Source organism: Centroberyx gerrardi, chromosome 12 (assembly GCF_048128805.1).
Source record: "Centroberyx gerrardi isolate f3 chromosome 12, fCenGer3.hap1.cur.20231027, whole genome shotgun sequence".
Lineage (NCBI taxonomy): Eukaryota > Metazoa > Chordata > Actinopteri > Beryciformes > Berycidae > Centroberyx > Centroberyx gerrardi.
Window position 1 is genome coordinate 23,522,450 of NC_136008.1, and position 18,230 is coordinate 23,540,679.

Consider the following 18,230-nt stretch of genomic DNA (forward strand, 5'->3'; position numbering starts at 1 on the left):
CTGACTTTTATATCACTTTCACCATATTAACAGTCAAGTAGAGTTTTAGAACAGAATAAAATATCCCAGTGATGGCTGGTTACCTGCCACCACGGCTGACAGAGTAGACAAACTGACCAGCCACAATGTAAATTTACCTCCATTTGGCTACTGGCTTGGGGTCATTTCTCATGGTGCGCGGCAAAACAAGTTATTGAGTGCTTGGTACATGGTATGGATGCACAAGTGGTTTGGTCACACACAAAGAACTGCTGGAAAAGGCCCTACTGTTTTAACTTTGGAAGAAATTTTTAACTACAACCTTAAATTGAGTTTTTTTTTACTAAATGCAATTAACTGTCTTTAAATTTACTAAACCACTAAAAAACATTTATCTTCTTTACATCTGAGAAAAGAAAATCTGAAGGAGTTCGCTCCAGGACACTCGCCTGTAAACGCCTGCTCTAAACAGTGATTTTAAAAGTTATGACTAGCCTATATAACTATATTTCTCCACAAATGTCAGCGAGATATTAGCAGTAACAAATTTAACTTGCTAAACAAAATCATATAAGCTATATTGTGATCCATAAAATCCAGTACACTTTGTGCGTTTGTCATATTTACACTGGTGGCAGTCAGGCTCTGAATGGTCTGAAGTGTGTGCTCCGGCCTTTCATATCTTCCACTGAGTGATGAGTCCATTTCCTTCCATATCGCTGCAGCCTTGGCCTGAGGACTGCCGTTTTGTCACTACTGCGCATCAGCCTCCTCTGCTATACCACCATAAAATCAGTGGGGTCTATTAGGAATACAGAGGATACTGCAGGTCTGTGTGTGTGTGTGTGTGTGTGTGTGTGTGTGTGTGTGTGTGTGTGTGCGCGCTGTGGGCTACTGACTGCTGACCATGAAATCTAGCTCTCAGGAATATGGAGGAGGGAAGTCACCCCTATGACTGTACCGCTAGCCCTATAGGGCTCCAGACCAGATGACAAAACCTATTTGAGCTGTTGGGGATTATAGAGGGAGGGGTGGCTGGCCTTGGCTTGCTTGTTTACTGTATTACTGATGTGACTGATCATTCCATTGAGACTAATATGTTTTCTCTTTTACTTTTGCTGAGATCATAAAATTCTCGCAGCATAAGCAGAGAGCTCGCCCGCTCCCTCTCTCTTGGCCTACATCCTCCGTCTCTCCCGTGCCTCCCACCATCCAGTGACGTCAAATTCATGAATAATAAATGGCAGAGAGTGGACACGGGCCGCTGCTGTATGTATCCACACATTAAAAGGCCACTGACACCAAAACAGGGTGGGGCTACACTACAGACTTGCCTTCAGAGTCATCAGAGTGCATGACCAAGCATGATGATTCCCACTGTGAAACGCAGTGGAACATGTAGGTTGGTATGGCCACACTGGGCCAAAGTGTGAAAAATTGATGAAAATACATTTAGGCTAAGTGGTACAATGGCAGCTTGTCATCGAGAGGCCTAGAGCTTTGTTTCTTAGATTAGAGGTCATGGGCCTATCTGTGGCGGCTGCCCACATGATGAAGGAGGCAATATGTTTCCATGTATCTGAGTCTCAGGGCAAGACTGTCCTATTTGTCATTTGGATCTCAGGCTGAAAAAGAAACAGTTTCACAGCTAGCGCTTGACAAAGCTTCTGGCTCATTTGGGGTTCGATGAAACCCATATGTTTTTTTTGTCTTTTTTACTTGGCTTTTAGAAAAGGGTTTGCTAGTAAATTGCTAGTGGATTGGGTTTCACATAGCGATGAGAATTGTGACTCAGAAAGACTACAGAATAAACTTCAAGGGCAAAAAATAAGGCTATTGGAACCAAACGATGAGCCTGGTGCAAGAAAAAGACTTCGCTATGGGACTCATTCTGGAGTCCTGGGCAAGAACACTTTGCTGGGCCACCCAAAACTTCTGCTCTTTCCAAGGAAAACCCTGATTGAAAGGCTATGTCTATAAAAATGAATACGTTTGATTAGGTGCATTTACTCCACTCTTTCCTGGCAGAGTAGAGGACCAATGATACTTTGTCAATGGATATGAGACACAGACCAGCTGGCTGGCCTGAGATACTACCTGACATTACAGGCTCCATGAACCTGGGTCATCAGCCAGGATCCAGTGGCATCCAATCAGCGACGTGGATCAATCTCCTTATTCAGACCCCTCTAATCTCTTTAACTGAGCAGGAGACAACAGACACTGCTAGCTCTCCTTCACTAACATGCCCATATGCTCACTTTGCTATTCATATCACTGCCAGGCCAGCATTAAAGGGTCTGTCGCTCTGCTTGGAGGAGTAAAGCAAGGACAGGGGCAAGCGAGAGAGAGAAGGCGAAAGACAGAGGAAGGGAGAGAGAGGGTACATAAGAGATAGGACGTGAGACAGACAAGAGCGAGCGAGAGAGAGCAAAAGAGAGCGAGAGAGGGAGGGAGAGAGGGAGAGGGGGAGAGAGGGGACGGGGGACTGGCTGGGCTACATCAAAGAGACATGCTCTCTGCTAGAATAACTCTCTGGGCCATTCTAATTGGCAACCCACACCAGCAACCTAATGGCTGGTGAATGCTTAGCAGCTCAGTGCAGACCAAGGAAAGAAATGCAAGACATGGAGGGAGCGATGAAGGAGCAAGAGGAGGAAAGGCAGCAAGGAAAGAGGGATGAAGCCTGGCCTAGAGTAGAATGCAGAGAGTAAGCGAACAATGAAGAGACATTTTCCAATTAAACCATTCCAATTTCATTACCGTCTTGTGCAGCAAAGTGTCTCATGTTACATAATTGAAAGGGGAGAAGCAAACAAGTCCCTTTTTCTTTTTTTTGTCAATTATCAAAGTGGGACAAACAATATGTAATCCTGATAAATATTTATCGGCGACAGCCACAGAGACTCTGTTTGTTGTCACATTAAAAGATTAATCAGCTGTGAGAAGAGAAAGGCAAGGCTATTATGCTAATTTCCAGCTTTGTTTGTACTTTTAATCAGGATAACAACATTTCTTTGGTGGGAAGTTAGTGGAGTACTGTCTTACCTTTAGTAGGCCAGTCATGTGGAGCCTAGGAAAGGAACAGTGGGGAGGGATATCAAGGAAACACGGCAGAGCAGTGGGGAAGGAAATTATCTGTAGTTTTCCACTGCAGGGCTAGCTCACTATCCTCACTAAATTTGCCTCATTTTCTGATTTGGCATCCATTTCCCAACAAATGACTTGTCAACTGGGGCAAGGTTTCAAGTAGACTTCTAATCCTTTTTTCCCCTCTGTCATGGACATTTGATTATTGCCCTGGCAAGTCCCACTTAGCCCATGCTGTGATAAGTAGCTATTGTGATAGCTGTGACAATCAGAACTACTATTAGTAATGTGGCATCATAGGGGTATAAGATAATGGAAAGCAAACAAACCAGCTGTGATCTTCCCCAATCACAGCACAAAGATTCAGTTAAATTGGCAGCACAACTTTGTATTTGCTGTGTAACTACATTGGAAATGTAGCAAAATACTTTTATGTTTGCTGTGTATTGAGAAATCCCTAGTTGCTGTTTGCATTGGGTAGCTGCTGCCCTTGAGGGCTTGCCAAACATACAGTGATTTTTACCTGAGCCGACATTATATGTGGTTGTGTGTGTGTGTGTGTGTGTGTGTGTGTGTGTGTGCCTGTTTTAAGCCTAGCAACATAAACCTTGAGAGATTTGAACAGATCTCACTCTCGTTTACATAACATGCAGTGAGATAGACTAGGGCTTCCCTTCAGCATGAGAGAGAAAGGGAGCAAGAGACAGAAAGAAAGAAAGAAAGAGAGAAAAGTTGGCCTGCAACCAGGCTACATCTGTTTACTCTTCAAATGAACCATGACAAATCCTAACTACTTATACACAGCATACCCATACACACACACAAATACACACAGAAGGAGCAGCACCACTCGTCTGATTCCCCACAGATAGCAAATGGGCCGTAATGGTTACAGATGACTTTCCTCAATCCAATGGGACAATCTGCAAGCGCAGCACATTCACTCCAAACTGATGCAGTTGGAAATACTTGGAGCTAAATCAGTCAGTCATCCAGTCTGATTCCCTGCTGCCTTTGTAAAGCTGGCAGTGTGCTTGTCAGCTTCTCTTCACTGCCTGAACAGGAAACTAGAGGCTTAAGGATGATGATACATGAACAGATGTTTGAGGCAATGGAAACGGGCAATAGCGCCTTCAGCAGTGAGGAGGATTGGCAAAATTGGACAAAAATCTATGTGGATGGTAGAGCAGGCTATAGTAAATAGGGTTGCAACTATTACCAATTACTTTGGTAATCAAGTAATCTGTCAATTAATGCTGGTCATAATTGTTAGCGAAATTGCCAATCTACAAACTTTCACATCAAAGCATGTTTGGAGTAGTTTATTTGAACTTGGGTGGCACCAAATAACCGCACTGAAATGGCTGAACATGCAGGTCTCTGTCCTCTTCCAAGTGACCTGTGGTGCAGTGCATTAGTGGTGAGAATGTAACCAACTACAAGAAACGAGCCCAAAATATGCTGTTTTATGAATATAATGGAGATGGATGTTGACATCTACTAGCCAGTGGTTACATATGCTTGGAAAGTCTAAAATAACAAAATGAACTGAGGGCAAACTTAGAGTCAAGATGAGGTGAACTGCCTTCTCACTATTTGGACTTAAGAAGATATTGAAAGAACTCAAAGAGTGCATACAAATCCATCATGCTTAACTAAAGTTACAGGGACTAGAATCAGATTGTTTTGACTCCCGACCGCTGGAGCGATGCTTTGTAATATCCAAATACAAAAACACAACTAAGTAAACTTTTCCACTATGGTTTGGACCAAAGAAAAACTGTAGGTGTGATCACACTAGAGGGATGCCAAATGGCTGCCACAAAATTGTCACAGAGGCAAGCTGAGCGATATCAACTGGAAGCAAAGAACAGAAGCCCACTTATTTCCCACTCCATGTGAATGGCCGTGGGTCTGGATCAGTAGTCTGTGAGGCAGGCTGGACCCTTAGAGAGGAGCAGGGAAGAGCCTCTTTACCTCCGATCAGCCCTCTCCTGATCGCCGCTGATGAGCCCAGGACTGACTCATGGTACAGAGGTCTGACCTGTAATCACCGACACATAGAAACAGTCTGACTCATTCCACCTGAGGAGCGTCTTGTTGAGGTCTTGAAGGAACCTTGCATCCCCTCCTACCCTTTTCAGCAACCGTGGAAAAACTGGGCAATTTTCTTGTTAAAATCCATGCACTTTTGACATTTTCAGTGCCTTTGTTTGGTCCCAAGCTTGAGAAATATTTTCTACATGTGGGTGGCAATGTCAACTACCAGCTACAGTAAAACATGCAAGGTTTCTGAAGGGCACTGACACTATTTGACAAACTTTTGAGGTTTTGAGCAGGTGCCAGAAACATTCCTAAAGGCGGTGTTTGCCATGGGAGTAGTTAGCAGTCAGAGGAAGAATGAAGACAACAGCAAGACAGCAAGTGCATAAACCCAGCAGTGAAGTCTACAAATGGAAAAACTAGTATAGGGCAGCGTTTCTTTAAGCACTAGCACACTGAAGCAAGACACACAATTCCATAGCAAACATAGTTATCAATAGGTCAGAAATGTCACATGAAGACTTGATGTTACTGCATTTTAAAAGGATAATACTTGTGTATTTTTGTGCCGATTGTCTAAGTTGCCCCTCTCCTGAACATCATTGCTGGTAGTGTCTGCACAGTCAGCGTAGTTGGAGGCATAAGGGCTTGTTCTACCTTCAGAAGAAGCACTTTGCTGTCATTCATTCTTGTACAGTATGAAAAACAACTTCTACAGACTTGAAAGTTGCCTGAGCTAGATAATCCATCACAGTAAACATGAAGCCTTAATTTGGTTTTGTCAGAGTTTCTGTTTTACTGTTATTTCATCATGCCTGAGTTGAGCATTTTCATATCAATGCACACATCACATTATGCTCTGCTTACTGTCAATCACCTGATTCAATCACCTGATTGACAGTAACCTCAAACCGACATGTAATAGACTACACCAGGTGATTTCACTGGATTAGACATTAGTTACTCTCTATCTGAAGTCTTTGGTTGTGATGAAAATCTTGTACACCACTGCTCAAAAACAAATTCTGACATGTTCATGTCTTTGTATTTAGGCTGTCTTTGTTAGTCAGGACAACACTTACTTTCAAGCTAGGTTTGACGCTGTAAAGTATTATTACACTGTTAATCTCTTTAAAAGAAGCTAAATGTGTTTGATATGGATTTTCTTTCATTTAAGAAAAATGTCAAGCTCGCCTCACAGCCCGCCAGTGTGTGCTGACTGGTTGAGAACCACTGGTACTGGTACAGGGTGGGATCTCTAACTAGGAACAGAGAACACATAGGAGTCTGGAGAAGTGTTTCCATTACATTCCTTTATCTGTGGTGGGTGAAAAAAGGGTGGAAAATGAATCATCAGACCATATTACTTTATTTTCCATTGTTCACGGGTCCAAGTTTTTGCTCCTTGCAACAGGTTGTGGCTTTGAGCACTGGCCCCAGATACAAGCAGTTTCTGAAATGGCAGCCATGCAATAAAGACTAGCTTTATGAAGCTTACAAGGTAGTTTTTGTTGAGGCTGTGTCACAGATATGTTGATTCAGTTATTTGGTCATTTTTGAGCCTGTAGTTTTTAACAATCCTGTTAAGTGTCTGTCTATCCCTGTCAGTGAGTTTCAACTTGCAACGACTTTTACTCTTTGCCAACACAGTTTGTCTGTGTTTGGCATATGTTCTCATGATTTTTAAGACTGCTCCCCTTGCTACATTAAATAATTTTGCAGTTTTTGAGATTGATGCATCTGCAATACCAGCACCTAAAGGGCCTCTCAGGAACACTGTTACAGGGCTCACATTTTTTTTTTAACATGTAAAAGTGGTGATTGCCAGATCTCTGTTAAAGCCGACACATACTGCTTACTGGCATCAAACTTAATATAACTCGCCTGTGCAGCTGCTTTCAAAGTTAAAAGTTAAAATCCTTTTTCGTGTGGTTTTTCCTTAATTTTGTCCACCCGCTGTATACATCAGGTAACACCTGATAATGCATGCACATCCTGAGGTCTTGGCAAGGTGCTGAATACAAAATGAAGGAGAATGAGGAAGAAAGATACCTGTAACCATAGCCAGATGCTGTCTCGTAATTTGTTTCAGCCAGATGTTCTTTATCAGGCATACTTAATCCTGATAGAGGAGAGAGACGGGTTTGGCAATGATAGATTTGCACCAGTACCAATAGAGTCAAATCTGAGCCCAAAAAGGTATGCAGAACATGTCAGAAATCAAGGCAAAGTGACTTGATTACCTGCCTTTTCACGTGAGGACGGATAGTCTGAGAAAAATAGATTACCGTATATTGCAATCACATCAATAAGATAAGTCTATATTGCTCAGTACAACTAATGAATTGGACCAGTACTCTGTAGCAGATAATATTTTATGTTTTGCACTGAAAAATAATATTGGTTGTGAAAATGTTGTCGCACATCCCTGGCAGATTGTATGATGACGTACACGCACAAAAAGCTAAGGTCATGACAGCACTGCAGCATTTGGGGAAAACGGGAAAGGGACAGAGGAGAAGTGAGAGATGAGTGAGAGAGAGGCAGCAATCCGGTGATGCCAACAACAGTGTTCAGGAGTGAAATGAAACATATATTACACATAAAATATGAAAATAAGTTCAAGTCTGAATACAGTAACCTCAGATTTGGCTGCTTCACTGTTTATGTGACACATGCACAGAATTCATTCACAACCACGGCAGAGGGCAAATCTCTGGGGCAGAGTAGCCTAAAAAATATAGTCCACTCTCATAAGTAATGTGGGCTAGGGTGAAAATCCTAGATGTGGCACTTTCTGCATTTTGAATCACATGTTTGTAATGCTCTCATAAAGACAGAATGTATGAGGAAGGCAGAGCGCCCAGTCGCTCCCTTTATGAAGCGATAAGAAACGACTGCATAAGCTAACATGTTAGCAGTATAGAGGGACACTGCCAGCACTAGCAGCTAAAAGCAGGATGGAAATCAAAGCAGAAAAAAAATGTATTGTTCAAAAGAAACTGAAGAGTGTGTTAAAATGGATGTTCACCAAATTTCAAGTTTCATGCTCAAGTCATCTGTGAGATATTGCCAAAAGTTCAACAGAAAAAGTGTTTCCCTGTCTTGTTTAAACTGTAGGTGCAGAGTGGCTGGCTGCCCAGTTATGAGCACCATGGCAATGGTGCTTTGCAATTCAGTCAATGGCAACAGTGCGTAGCAAATTAAATTGGAAATGCATATTTCTGTATGAAGAAAATGCTCCCTATGAAACTAAGGTGCTATGACTGAATAACACTGAATTTTTTAGACACCAAAAATGATCATCTTTATACGGAATGCAACATTCCTTAAAGATGAGAAGAGGATGCCTGGAAGTTGTTTCTTGAAGCATAATGTAGACATGTGAGGAACCAAACTATACAACATCAACAACTAAATTATCTGCAGTGATGAAATATGCATCAAGTCCTGAGTGCGTTCAACACAGAAATTTATTGGAATCGTGAGTTAAGTACAATGAATAACTAAAATAACCTGACATTGAAAAGTTAAGTGTAGGGGGGGGGGGACTCAAGAAGAATCCTGAATTGGCCCTTTATGGTTACATGGTCAGGGTTAACCCACATATTTCACATCATTACTGTGCTCATTCAATATGAAAAAAACTTCACATAAACCCTTGGAGTGTGGAATTTTCTTAACAATTCTCTCTACAATTGTCTCCGAAGCTAAACCAATAATAACGCTTGTCTAAGTAAGCCTCCTTCACTTCCAGTCTATGAAAACTATTAAGCACTCTGCTTTACAAGGTCATGGAGGTTGCCTCCACTCTGTGAGTAGTTCATGGAGGAGCAACTACTGGCTCAGTCTCTTTGATGCAAGCGGGGTCAGACCAACACACCTCCACACACCGAGAAAAGTCCCGTAGAGACGTAAAGAGAAGCCAATTAGCTGCTGACAGGGGAAAACAGAGCAGAGCAGAAGAAGGGGGAGGCGGGTGGAGGGGTAGGTTCAATGGAAAACGAGTTAAGTGACATTCAGAGTGCTGTGTTGTGTGTGAGTGTGCGTGTGTGTGTGTGTGTCCGTGTCTGTCTTGAAGCTGGAACTCTTTCCACTCAGTCACATGCCTCCAGTTATAGCGCTGGAGGTCAACCAACAAATGGCTTGTTTTGGTACAGTCAAAAGAGAGTGAATCTAACTCTGCTGGGGTTTAGAGATGGCATCGCAAGGGGAGATGTCAGATAAGAAAGCAGAAATGAAAGTCACGCAGGCCCTGCCTATCTCACAAAAATACACTGCAAGGTCTTCAACATCCATAGGCCTAGGCTATATGTCTCTATCTTTCCGGAGCTATTTGCTAATTTATTTTGTCATATCAATCAAGTCTCTTGGCCTAGTATTGCACTGGCAGCTTGTTGAGATGTATACAGTCTGGCAATGAAAAATCAGTCCAAGTAAACACAGATTAACAAACAGCACATGATCAGCTCACCTGTCAATCAAAGTTGTCTGAAACGAAACAAAACCCGGGTAAAGTTACCGCCCCTTCAGCTGTAGGCTACTCTGACTGCACTAAAGCACAAAGCCTATCAAATAAACCTAGAACGACATCACATAGACCAAACTACAAGACATGATCAGGAGATGTCTGACAAGAACATGAGCGTTTATTGCACAGTTGTTTCATCATCACCATCTGTCAGTATGCGTATGTGTATTTTGGGGGACTAAAATACTAGCTGCGAGGTTAATATCCCCCACAGAACTGCCATAGCAGATCAGAGTCCTACGCAAGTGCGCATATGTGCACGCGCGTGGGCACACACACACACACACACAAAAGAAAGGGTGAAAGAGTACCAAAGAAAGAAAAAGAGTGGGCCTGAGAGAGTCATGGATCAAAAAGCAGGGGAGGAGGGGAAAGTACCAGGCTATGTGATAAAGCAGAGTTCACACCTCCACCAACAGCCAGACCACAGTGCAGATAGTTCAATGTTCACATATTCACACGCACAGATACAGAAGCAGATAAACTGATGACTGCAGCCGCTGCCTCTGACTCCAATCTCATAGATCAACTGGTGCAGGCAGGCGACTCCACCCTACTGCGCTTCTCAAACAGCATAGGCCTTGTGACCTTAAGCCCAAGTAATGGCTTGACGCAACACCAGAAAATGCAACCGTACCCATGCTCACAAACGCTAGACAATTGTGACCCAGCTGATGGGATTAAAATGTGAATTCTGTTATAAAGAGAAGCATTTGCTGTCAACTTCCTCTTGTGCTGTCTTTTCACAAATCATTTCAAAGAGGAAGGCGGCATAGCCAAATTGTTTCGCTCAAATTGATATTTGCCCATTTTACCCTCCTCTGTGAATGATAGCTTAAAATGCATCATCTCCACTCTGGTTGTTACATAATGAAACACCAGATTTAATATTATGTAAGCTGAATAAAGGGGATCTTCCACATCTACAGAGTGGAGAGGATTTCCTAGTGGAACACAAATCACTGAGACGAAAATAGGCAGAATCACCCCAAAGAAACCTCTAAAATTTGAAACCATTTGGTGTGCTCAGTTTTATTTAATGACACTCATTATTGGTTAATACAAGGACATTTAGAAAGGTACTTCTTGCTTGCCTGATGCACTTTGCCAGCTAAACCAAACACCCCAATGTGTCTTACTGCTGTGACGTAGCAGCTGAATTAGGGCAGAGTGGCTGTCATTTTATTATGCAGAGGGAGGTGATGTTGTGAAAAGAAATGTCCATCTGTCCATCATCACCCTGAGGGGACCAGGGCCCGCATAAGTAATGTTTGTAAGAAGAGGAATCCTGATCCAGACTCATAGAATCACTGGTCTGTTTCCCCAATTTAATTTTAGAGATAGTAAATGTTGCTATGCTGAAAAGAAAAATCTTATTGCAGTTTATGCGTTTACAAAGGAGACAAGAGCTTCAATTCCAAAATTCACCTGGCCTCCGGTATTAGACTGACTCTGAGGTAAAACAAATTAATGTCCCTGACTTCACAGAGCAGTACTCCTATTGTGCGTTGCAGATTGTGTGTCCTTTGTTTATCCCTTCTAAAACTAGACAAGAGCCAAAAGAGAATGCCTTTTCTATCTGTTCAAATCAAAGAGGACGTGAAGTTTAACATCATGTCAGGCCCCAACAACAGCCAGCTGTGGCAATGTCTCCCTACCAGTCAGTTTATCGATGTCTAATAGTTATAGGCAGGGATGTGATGACACAAAAACATCAGGGTATAAATGATTTTTTAAAAAGTGGTAATTGCAATATTCTTCCTCTTTTTTTATTTCACCAACAGCTTTGTTGCTCAGCGCTCATTGCTGTGGTGTTTCTGCACTGCACTTCCCAGAGATCACCTGTCAAACAGTGGATTTGGGATTTTCGGTTGATGAGGTTTGAGTTTCTGTAGGTGGCGCTCTTTTCTTTGTCTGTTCAGTCATGGTGGCTATTGCTGCTCATGCTAACTAACCAGTTCTTCTATTTATTGCAAACAAACTGCTGTTAAATGCATCACTTCCTGTGCACCAAAGGATTTTTCCCAGGAAACAACTACCCGACACAGAGTGTTTAGAACAGTAATGCAACAAATACGAATGAACTGAGTGGTGAACTTGGTATTGTGTTACATCGATTGGCAATAAGAGACTAGCAAAATGGACATGGAAAATGTTGTGAATTTTGAACCAAACCAAAACCAAACCAAACTTTGGAAAAATGGCATCAAAACAGCAGTAAGGAAAATAAGTGCTCCAGATGTGGACTCAACTCCGTGGTACCATGAAGAGGTGCTCCACTGCAGAAGGTCTGTGTCACCCAGTGGGTCTGCCAGTCAGTCAGTCTGCCAGGCAGGCTATGTGCCTGTCCATCTCCTCGCCTGTTACTACCAGCCAGGGCAGAGTCTCTGCTCCTCTGCCCAGTGGAAACGTCGATGCTTGGCACAGTCAGTGCCACTAAAGGATCAGGTTTCAGGTGGCCTGGCTCAGCCTGTCAACAGAGCTGACCGGCAGTACAAACTGTGACGACCCCGGCGACCGAGCAGAGTGCGCCGCTGAAGGCACATAATAGAAGACAGCGGGGACTACGCTTGCTCTCATGAATCATCAACAAAAAAAATCAGACATGGCCTGGCTGTGCACTGCCAGATTGAATCCGATTTTTGTTTTGTTTTCTGCAGTATTTATGGAGGCAGGGACTTAGGCGTTTTACTGTCATCTAAACCTGGGAATAATAAAAGAAAAAATACAAAGGGAATCTCAGTTCTCCCCATTATAGTAGGCCTCCACAGCTCTGAAAACATGAGATGTATGTGGGAAAAAAATATCAGATCTGACGAGGCAGCCAGTGTAAATGAAGCCAACGGGGCTAAATCTGGGATCTGCTTCCCTATTCTGTTTCAAGCAGACACATTTCATTTCTCCTCCCATGCCAGCCTCCCTTCTCCTTTTAAACCTTCAAAAGCACCTTTTTTCTCTCCAGCATACAGGGGGGAAACTAGATCCTTTCAGACACATGTACAGCAACAAAACAGCCCAGGTCTAATGCTTGTTCATTACAGAACACAAAAGCACTCGCTCTCATTCTCTGAATGAGTCTTGTAATGTGGCACAACTGATAACCCATTCTGCAGCCCAGGCACAATCAAGACACACACATCATCAACTTTATCCTCAAAAAACACTGGGCTATTTCCCATTATCTTACACTTGTGTATGCAGGAACAAAAAAAGAAAAAGAGTGTCCTCATATTAGAATGGTCCTATTATAACGCACAGACACTCTCCGCTTGCTTTTTTTCCAATATTTTCAAGATCATTGAGCTCCTTTTCCATTCACATTGCTAGCATCATTCATGGATTCTAATTTTAAATCCAACTAGTGCAGATCAGTTAAAAACTCAACCAGCAATAGCCGTACACTGATACAACCTCAGTTACCTTGCAATAACCAGACTCAAGAAAAGCTCCTTCGGTGTCACTGCCAACTATGACAAGGTTGGTTTCGTTCTGATTGGAGTACCTTTTTTTGAATGCCGCACTTGTTTCATGTCCGTGCGGATATCAGCCATGTCATCTCCCATGATAAGTGGACTGGATACCAACTGACACTAATTGCACTCAAATTTCCTACCAGCCATTAGTCATAGAGCTGGAGCTTTGAGCGCAAGATGATGGATAAATAAGGTCCCGTCTCCGTGCCAGACCTCGCTCTGAGGGAGGTCCAGCTCACCAGCTAGTAACCTTAGTGCATCAGACAGAGACATAAGCACTAATGAAGCTGTTTTTCTGATGCTGTTCGCTGCATGATTAACACACCACAAACTAAAAGCATAACTAACTATCAACGGGCAGACTGCCTCATGCTAGTCCCGACCCTTTTTGCTGTCAGATCTAATAGCTCCATCCAGTGCTTCTAAAGGAAAAGAAGGACTATTAACTAGCCACATCAAAAGGACACATCAGAGAGAGCGTGAGGGAGCGAGATAGAAAGAGAACAAACAGGGTAGCAGAGGGGTGGTACAACTGTTAGCTCTCCTGCGATCCTCTTTTAAGATAAGCTACGGCAGCAACCTTGCGGTGAGGTCGTGGGTTTGCAGAAGAGGGAGACGTCATCAAACGGTGACCAGAAAAGGCTGTAAGCCCATGTTCTGAAGGCTCACTGGCTTTCATCTTCCTCAATGCTTGACAACCTTGGAGCTTCTTTAGTGTGACGTCTGAAAAATGTGACTCCTTCAGTACATTTGAAATTAAATGTGTTTGTCTGCACATGGCAAACTGTAGCAGACTAGATTCAAACTCTAGTTTCCTGTACATTTACCAGTCAGCCAAAGGAGCTACTTCCGCTCCACACATGCAGGGACACGCACATGTACACACACACACACACACACACACACTCTCTTAGGCTTACAAGGTCTCACACATGTCTACACAGCTATCCAAACATCTACTAAAATACATAGTCCAGTTGACATAATACTGCCAGTCTGATAGCAAGGGGGACTGATAGAACAATGAATGAATGCATGAATAAATCAATGAATTTCATTACATGTCATGCCATGTTACGTTTTCAGACAGCGACATAAAAGAAACTCCGGAGGATTCTCGACTAGCCAAAGCCTTCACGCCTCCTCTTTTATTCAAAAGACAGACATGAAGCTGGCAGTTTAATCCACAGTGTTGGTCCCAGAATAATCATTAAATACCTCCACTGTAAACAATGATGCAACGCAAGCTCGGGCCAGGCAACGGTCCCTTGGTGTACAAATAAAAAGCTTTGACATTTCCTGGCAGTTGACAAGCTGGTAGAGATTTTGAAATGAGACACAAACAATATGATGATCAGTGCAAAAACAGCATCAGCTCTGGTTAGGCACGGTGCCAGCCAGCTCAATCTGAGGTGTTTCATTATCTCTAAGGTTAGCTTTTGGAAACCACATGGACTGGAAGGGCACACAAAAACAATGAAGTAAAAATCCAGCCAAGCTTCTTGACTCCTGACTGTTTTGTGTGTCCTCGCTCCTTATCTTGCAGTGAAAGTCTGCTTGCCGAACTGTCCAACTGTCAGCTGCTGCCTGGCTGCATTAACGTCTGAGACAGCGTGAGGAAACCCATTTCACACTTGCACTAAAACCAGTGGCATGTAAAACAACACCGCCAAAGAGTTCTGGGAAAGCCTGATGGAAATGCCCCTATTGTGGAGGTTAAGATGAAAAGTTAAACAAAACCAAATTCAGACTTGCTGAATAAAGAGCACCACATTTCACTCTTAAGACAAGCAATTATGGTAATCCTACAATAAACTTTAGAAGGATACTATACAAATGTCATACCAAAAAGTTCCTATAGGGATATAGGAACATTGTAGTGACAAAAAATATTATCAAGTCAAGGTCAGACACATGGTATGTCCCTATAGGAATATTACAGTGATTTTTTATGAGCAAGACTGGGGTCATGAGAACAAACCTGCACTATGGCAAGAATCACCCATTTAAGTGAGCAGGGGTCAGCTACTGAAAGACTGGCAAATACACTACACTGTAGCTCCTGCAATGATGAACAAATCAATGCTACCCGTGGCTTTGTAAAATGATTATAAAACATGATGCGTTAGAAAAAGTCACACTTCTGGTTACTGCAAAGCAACACTACAAATCGGCGCAGAAGCGATAGAAGAAATCCGTGTCAGGAGGACTTCAGCCTGTTAATCGCTAACCGTGGCTGCTTCTTTCCGGGTTCAATGCGCTGTGTCACCCACAGCACCCAGCCTGACACCATTGTCCTCGCTTTCATTGTCCTCGTGCAATGCTGCACCTTATAATGAACTAGGTACATGGGCGTCGATTGGAAATGGCAAGGTGAGTGCAAATTTGATGTTGTAGGCTACTTTCTATCCGTATAATGGAGAGCGAAGATCCAGTAAAAATGGCCAAAAATCCATGACTTAGATCACATCAAGGACCAGTGTTCCCCCTAACAGTTTGGTGTCCCAAGTCTAGTAATGTATCACTGTGTAAATAATATCTTCCCAGTCATTGCCCCACTTTGTCCCCAGAAATGTACTCGATATAAGCAGGTTTTGAAGTTTGTGGTGGGTGCACGGACTTTGCAATACCGTGAACTGACGCCTCTGACTAGATATATAATGAATGCAATGTCGCAAACCGTTCACTTGACACTTGACAAAAGAAACTTCCCCCACAGTGCATCCAGGGCGCAGTGACCATTTGTGTATCTTGACAAACGGCTCAAAGCAGGCCGGTGTGTGTGTGGGACAAGCAACTCACCAAGGGTCAAACTCGTGGATGATGCTCTCGAAGCGAATGACAGCGAAGAGCCTGGAGCTGAAACCGGCCAGCCAGGCCAGGAACAGGATGGTGAAAGACAGCAGCGACTGCCACCCGGCCGGCTGCGTCAGGCCGCCGGACAGACCTCCTCCCGCTGCCCCGGCGCCGCTGCCTCTCTCCCCGGCCGCCGCCGCCGCCACCGCGCTGCTGCGTCCGTTCCCCGAGTACGACGCTCCGGCATTCGCTGCAGATTTGTGTTTGTTGTCGGAAACCGGGTGATGCTCCGCCATATTCTACGTCAGTCCCGTCGTGGCTAACGAGCAAAGCAAGCTATCTGGTAACACACAGGAAAGAAAGCCCCCCCTCCTCCTTTTCGCTGCCACGCTCCACTTCCGAAACCCCTTTCAGCACCTTCCCTGCTCGCCCCTCCGTGTATCCCGAACGCTGCGTGTGTTTCCTAACTTTCTAGCCTCACTTCCCACCGACCGCAAAAGAAACAAAGTTATCCCAGGGAGTCACATAGCAGCGAGGTTTTGCAGCATACTGGCGGTGACACATGCGGCTGGAGCAGTTCCTCCTTGCTTCCTTGGAAGGGGCTGAAGGGGCGGGAGCAGCGCGAGGAGCAGGAAGAGCTGTCAGCCTCTCACAGCGAGACAGGTACGGCAAAGAGGGACACCGCTCCGGGAGGGAGCCAATCGCGTGGCAGAGCGCGTTTGACAGACGAGTACCCCGACCAATGCAAAGAGAGTATTCCGACCGTTGGAGAGGAGCCTTCATGCGAGAACGCGCCAATAGGTGTGAAAGACAGAGAGTGACAGACAGCGGGACGAGCGTATGGGATATAAACAGCACAGGGGCGCTGGAGTCACAGCAGCCAATGAAATAAATGAATTTCACAGAAAATATTGACAGATCAAGAGCCAGTGTGACAGGAACGAGGGCCCAGTGCCAGCTTTAGGCCCTGAGTGACGCCAGTAATTCCTCATTCACACCAGGAGCAAAGGACCATAATTGCTACAGCAGATATCAACATCAAGGCAAGGCATTTGCTGGAACTTGCAACAAGTTCATGCTGCTGTGAAACAGTGTTTACAACTAGTGTTTCCCTGTAGCTCATTATGAAAATCCATACACAGATTCTGTTCTATTCTATTTTTTTCACAGCGTAGGCACTGAAACCTCCGGGCCTGTCTGTTTCTTGGTGTAGCAGCGGGCCCACATACTTTATTTCCCTACCAGGGAAAATCTTCACTGGCTCATAAAACAAAGCTTGACTCCTCTAGTAGTTTGGGGAATGTGAGACCACGAGATCTATGTGTCTTGGATATGAGGAGACATACAGAGGGGGGCTGTTAAGACCCATCATCACAAAAGAACAGAGGCGAGGGATAGTCTCCAGATGAAAGAGCTACAGTACACTGCTCGGGGAGGTGCACAGGAGGAGCTGCTTGATAATTCATCAAGTGTCTGCCGAAGCAAGGGGGGCTATTCCGAACAAAAAAAAACGTCTGGGGACTCAAATGAGTCAAGAAGTCTCGCCTCCATGCCGAACAGTCTGTTCTCTCTTGAGGAGATCAGCTGAGAGTGAAGAGTCTTAAGACTGACAGCAGTGTCTCTGCTTGTCATGCCCTTAGCTCCTGGAGTTACTGACAACTAACCTGGGGTGATCTAAACAGTTATATATATATGTCTGTTTTTATGGTGGGGTTGCATATCCATTCATTTATACAATGGCGTAATCCATACAGAAGTGTAGGCCATCAATTCATGTGTCAGTTGGTGAAAGAGTCAATCATTCATCATCCATCACACTTTCTATGCTGTAACTTTCCATGATTTTTTCATGCGGTCAGATCAATCTGGAGTGAATCATTTTGTGGCTTCATTCTCACTCAACGGTCACATATTTCCCCATGCAATCGCTCATTCATTAATTTTGTGTCAAATTTCCACATCAGAATATTTGAATATGATTTTGTGAGAGAAATGGAAGTTGGGCATAGATAGGTGCAGTGACTTTGTTCCACATAGATCAAATTATCACTTTGTGATCACTTTGTGAAAGAAGACCCATTCATTCATTCATTCATTCATTATTATCTTTCAAAACTATTACTGATTTATCATTTTGCAAAAGAAAACTTGTGTATTTATTGTGCACTTTACACAATATTATACATGAACATCATTCCTTTCGAGTGATGGAACAGCAGAGAGATGTACAAAGAAAGAGGTGAGTGTGTGTGTGTGTGTGTTGGTTGCCACTGTACTCTCTCACAGCTTTCCATTCAAATTCACAACATGGACTGCTT

The 18,230-nt window shown here is 43.6% G+C and overlaps 1 protein-coding gene across 1 annotated transcript in view; it reads right to left on the bottom strand.

Moving 5' to 3' along the window:
• The window catches only part of LOC139921710 (dolichyl-diphosphooligosaccharide--protein glycosyltransferase subunit STT3B), a 59,955-nt gene extending 43,462 nt beyond the window's left edge, over nt 1–16,493 (bottom strand). Inside the window, exon 1 of the mRNA XM_071912017.2 lies at nt 15,919–16,493. Within this exon, the coding sequence (XP_071768118.1) occupies nt 15,919–16,208 (290 nt within the window). The 5' untranslated portion in view covers nt 16,209–16,493. The remainder of the gene's footprint in view (nt 1–15,918) is intronic.
• Nucleotides 16,494–18,230: the final 1,737 nt, after the last annotated feature.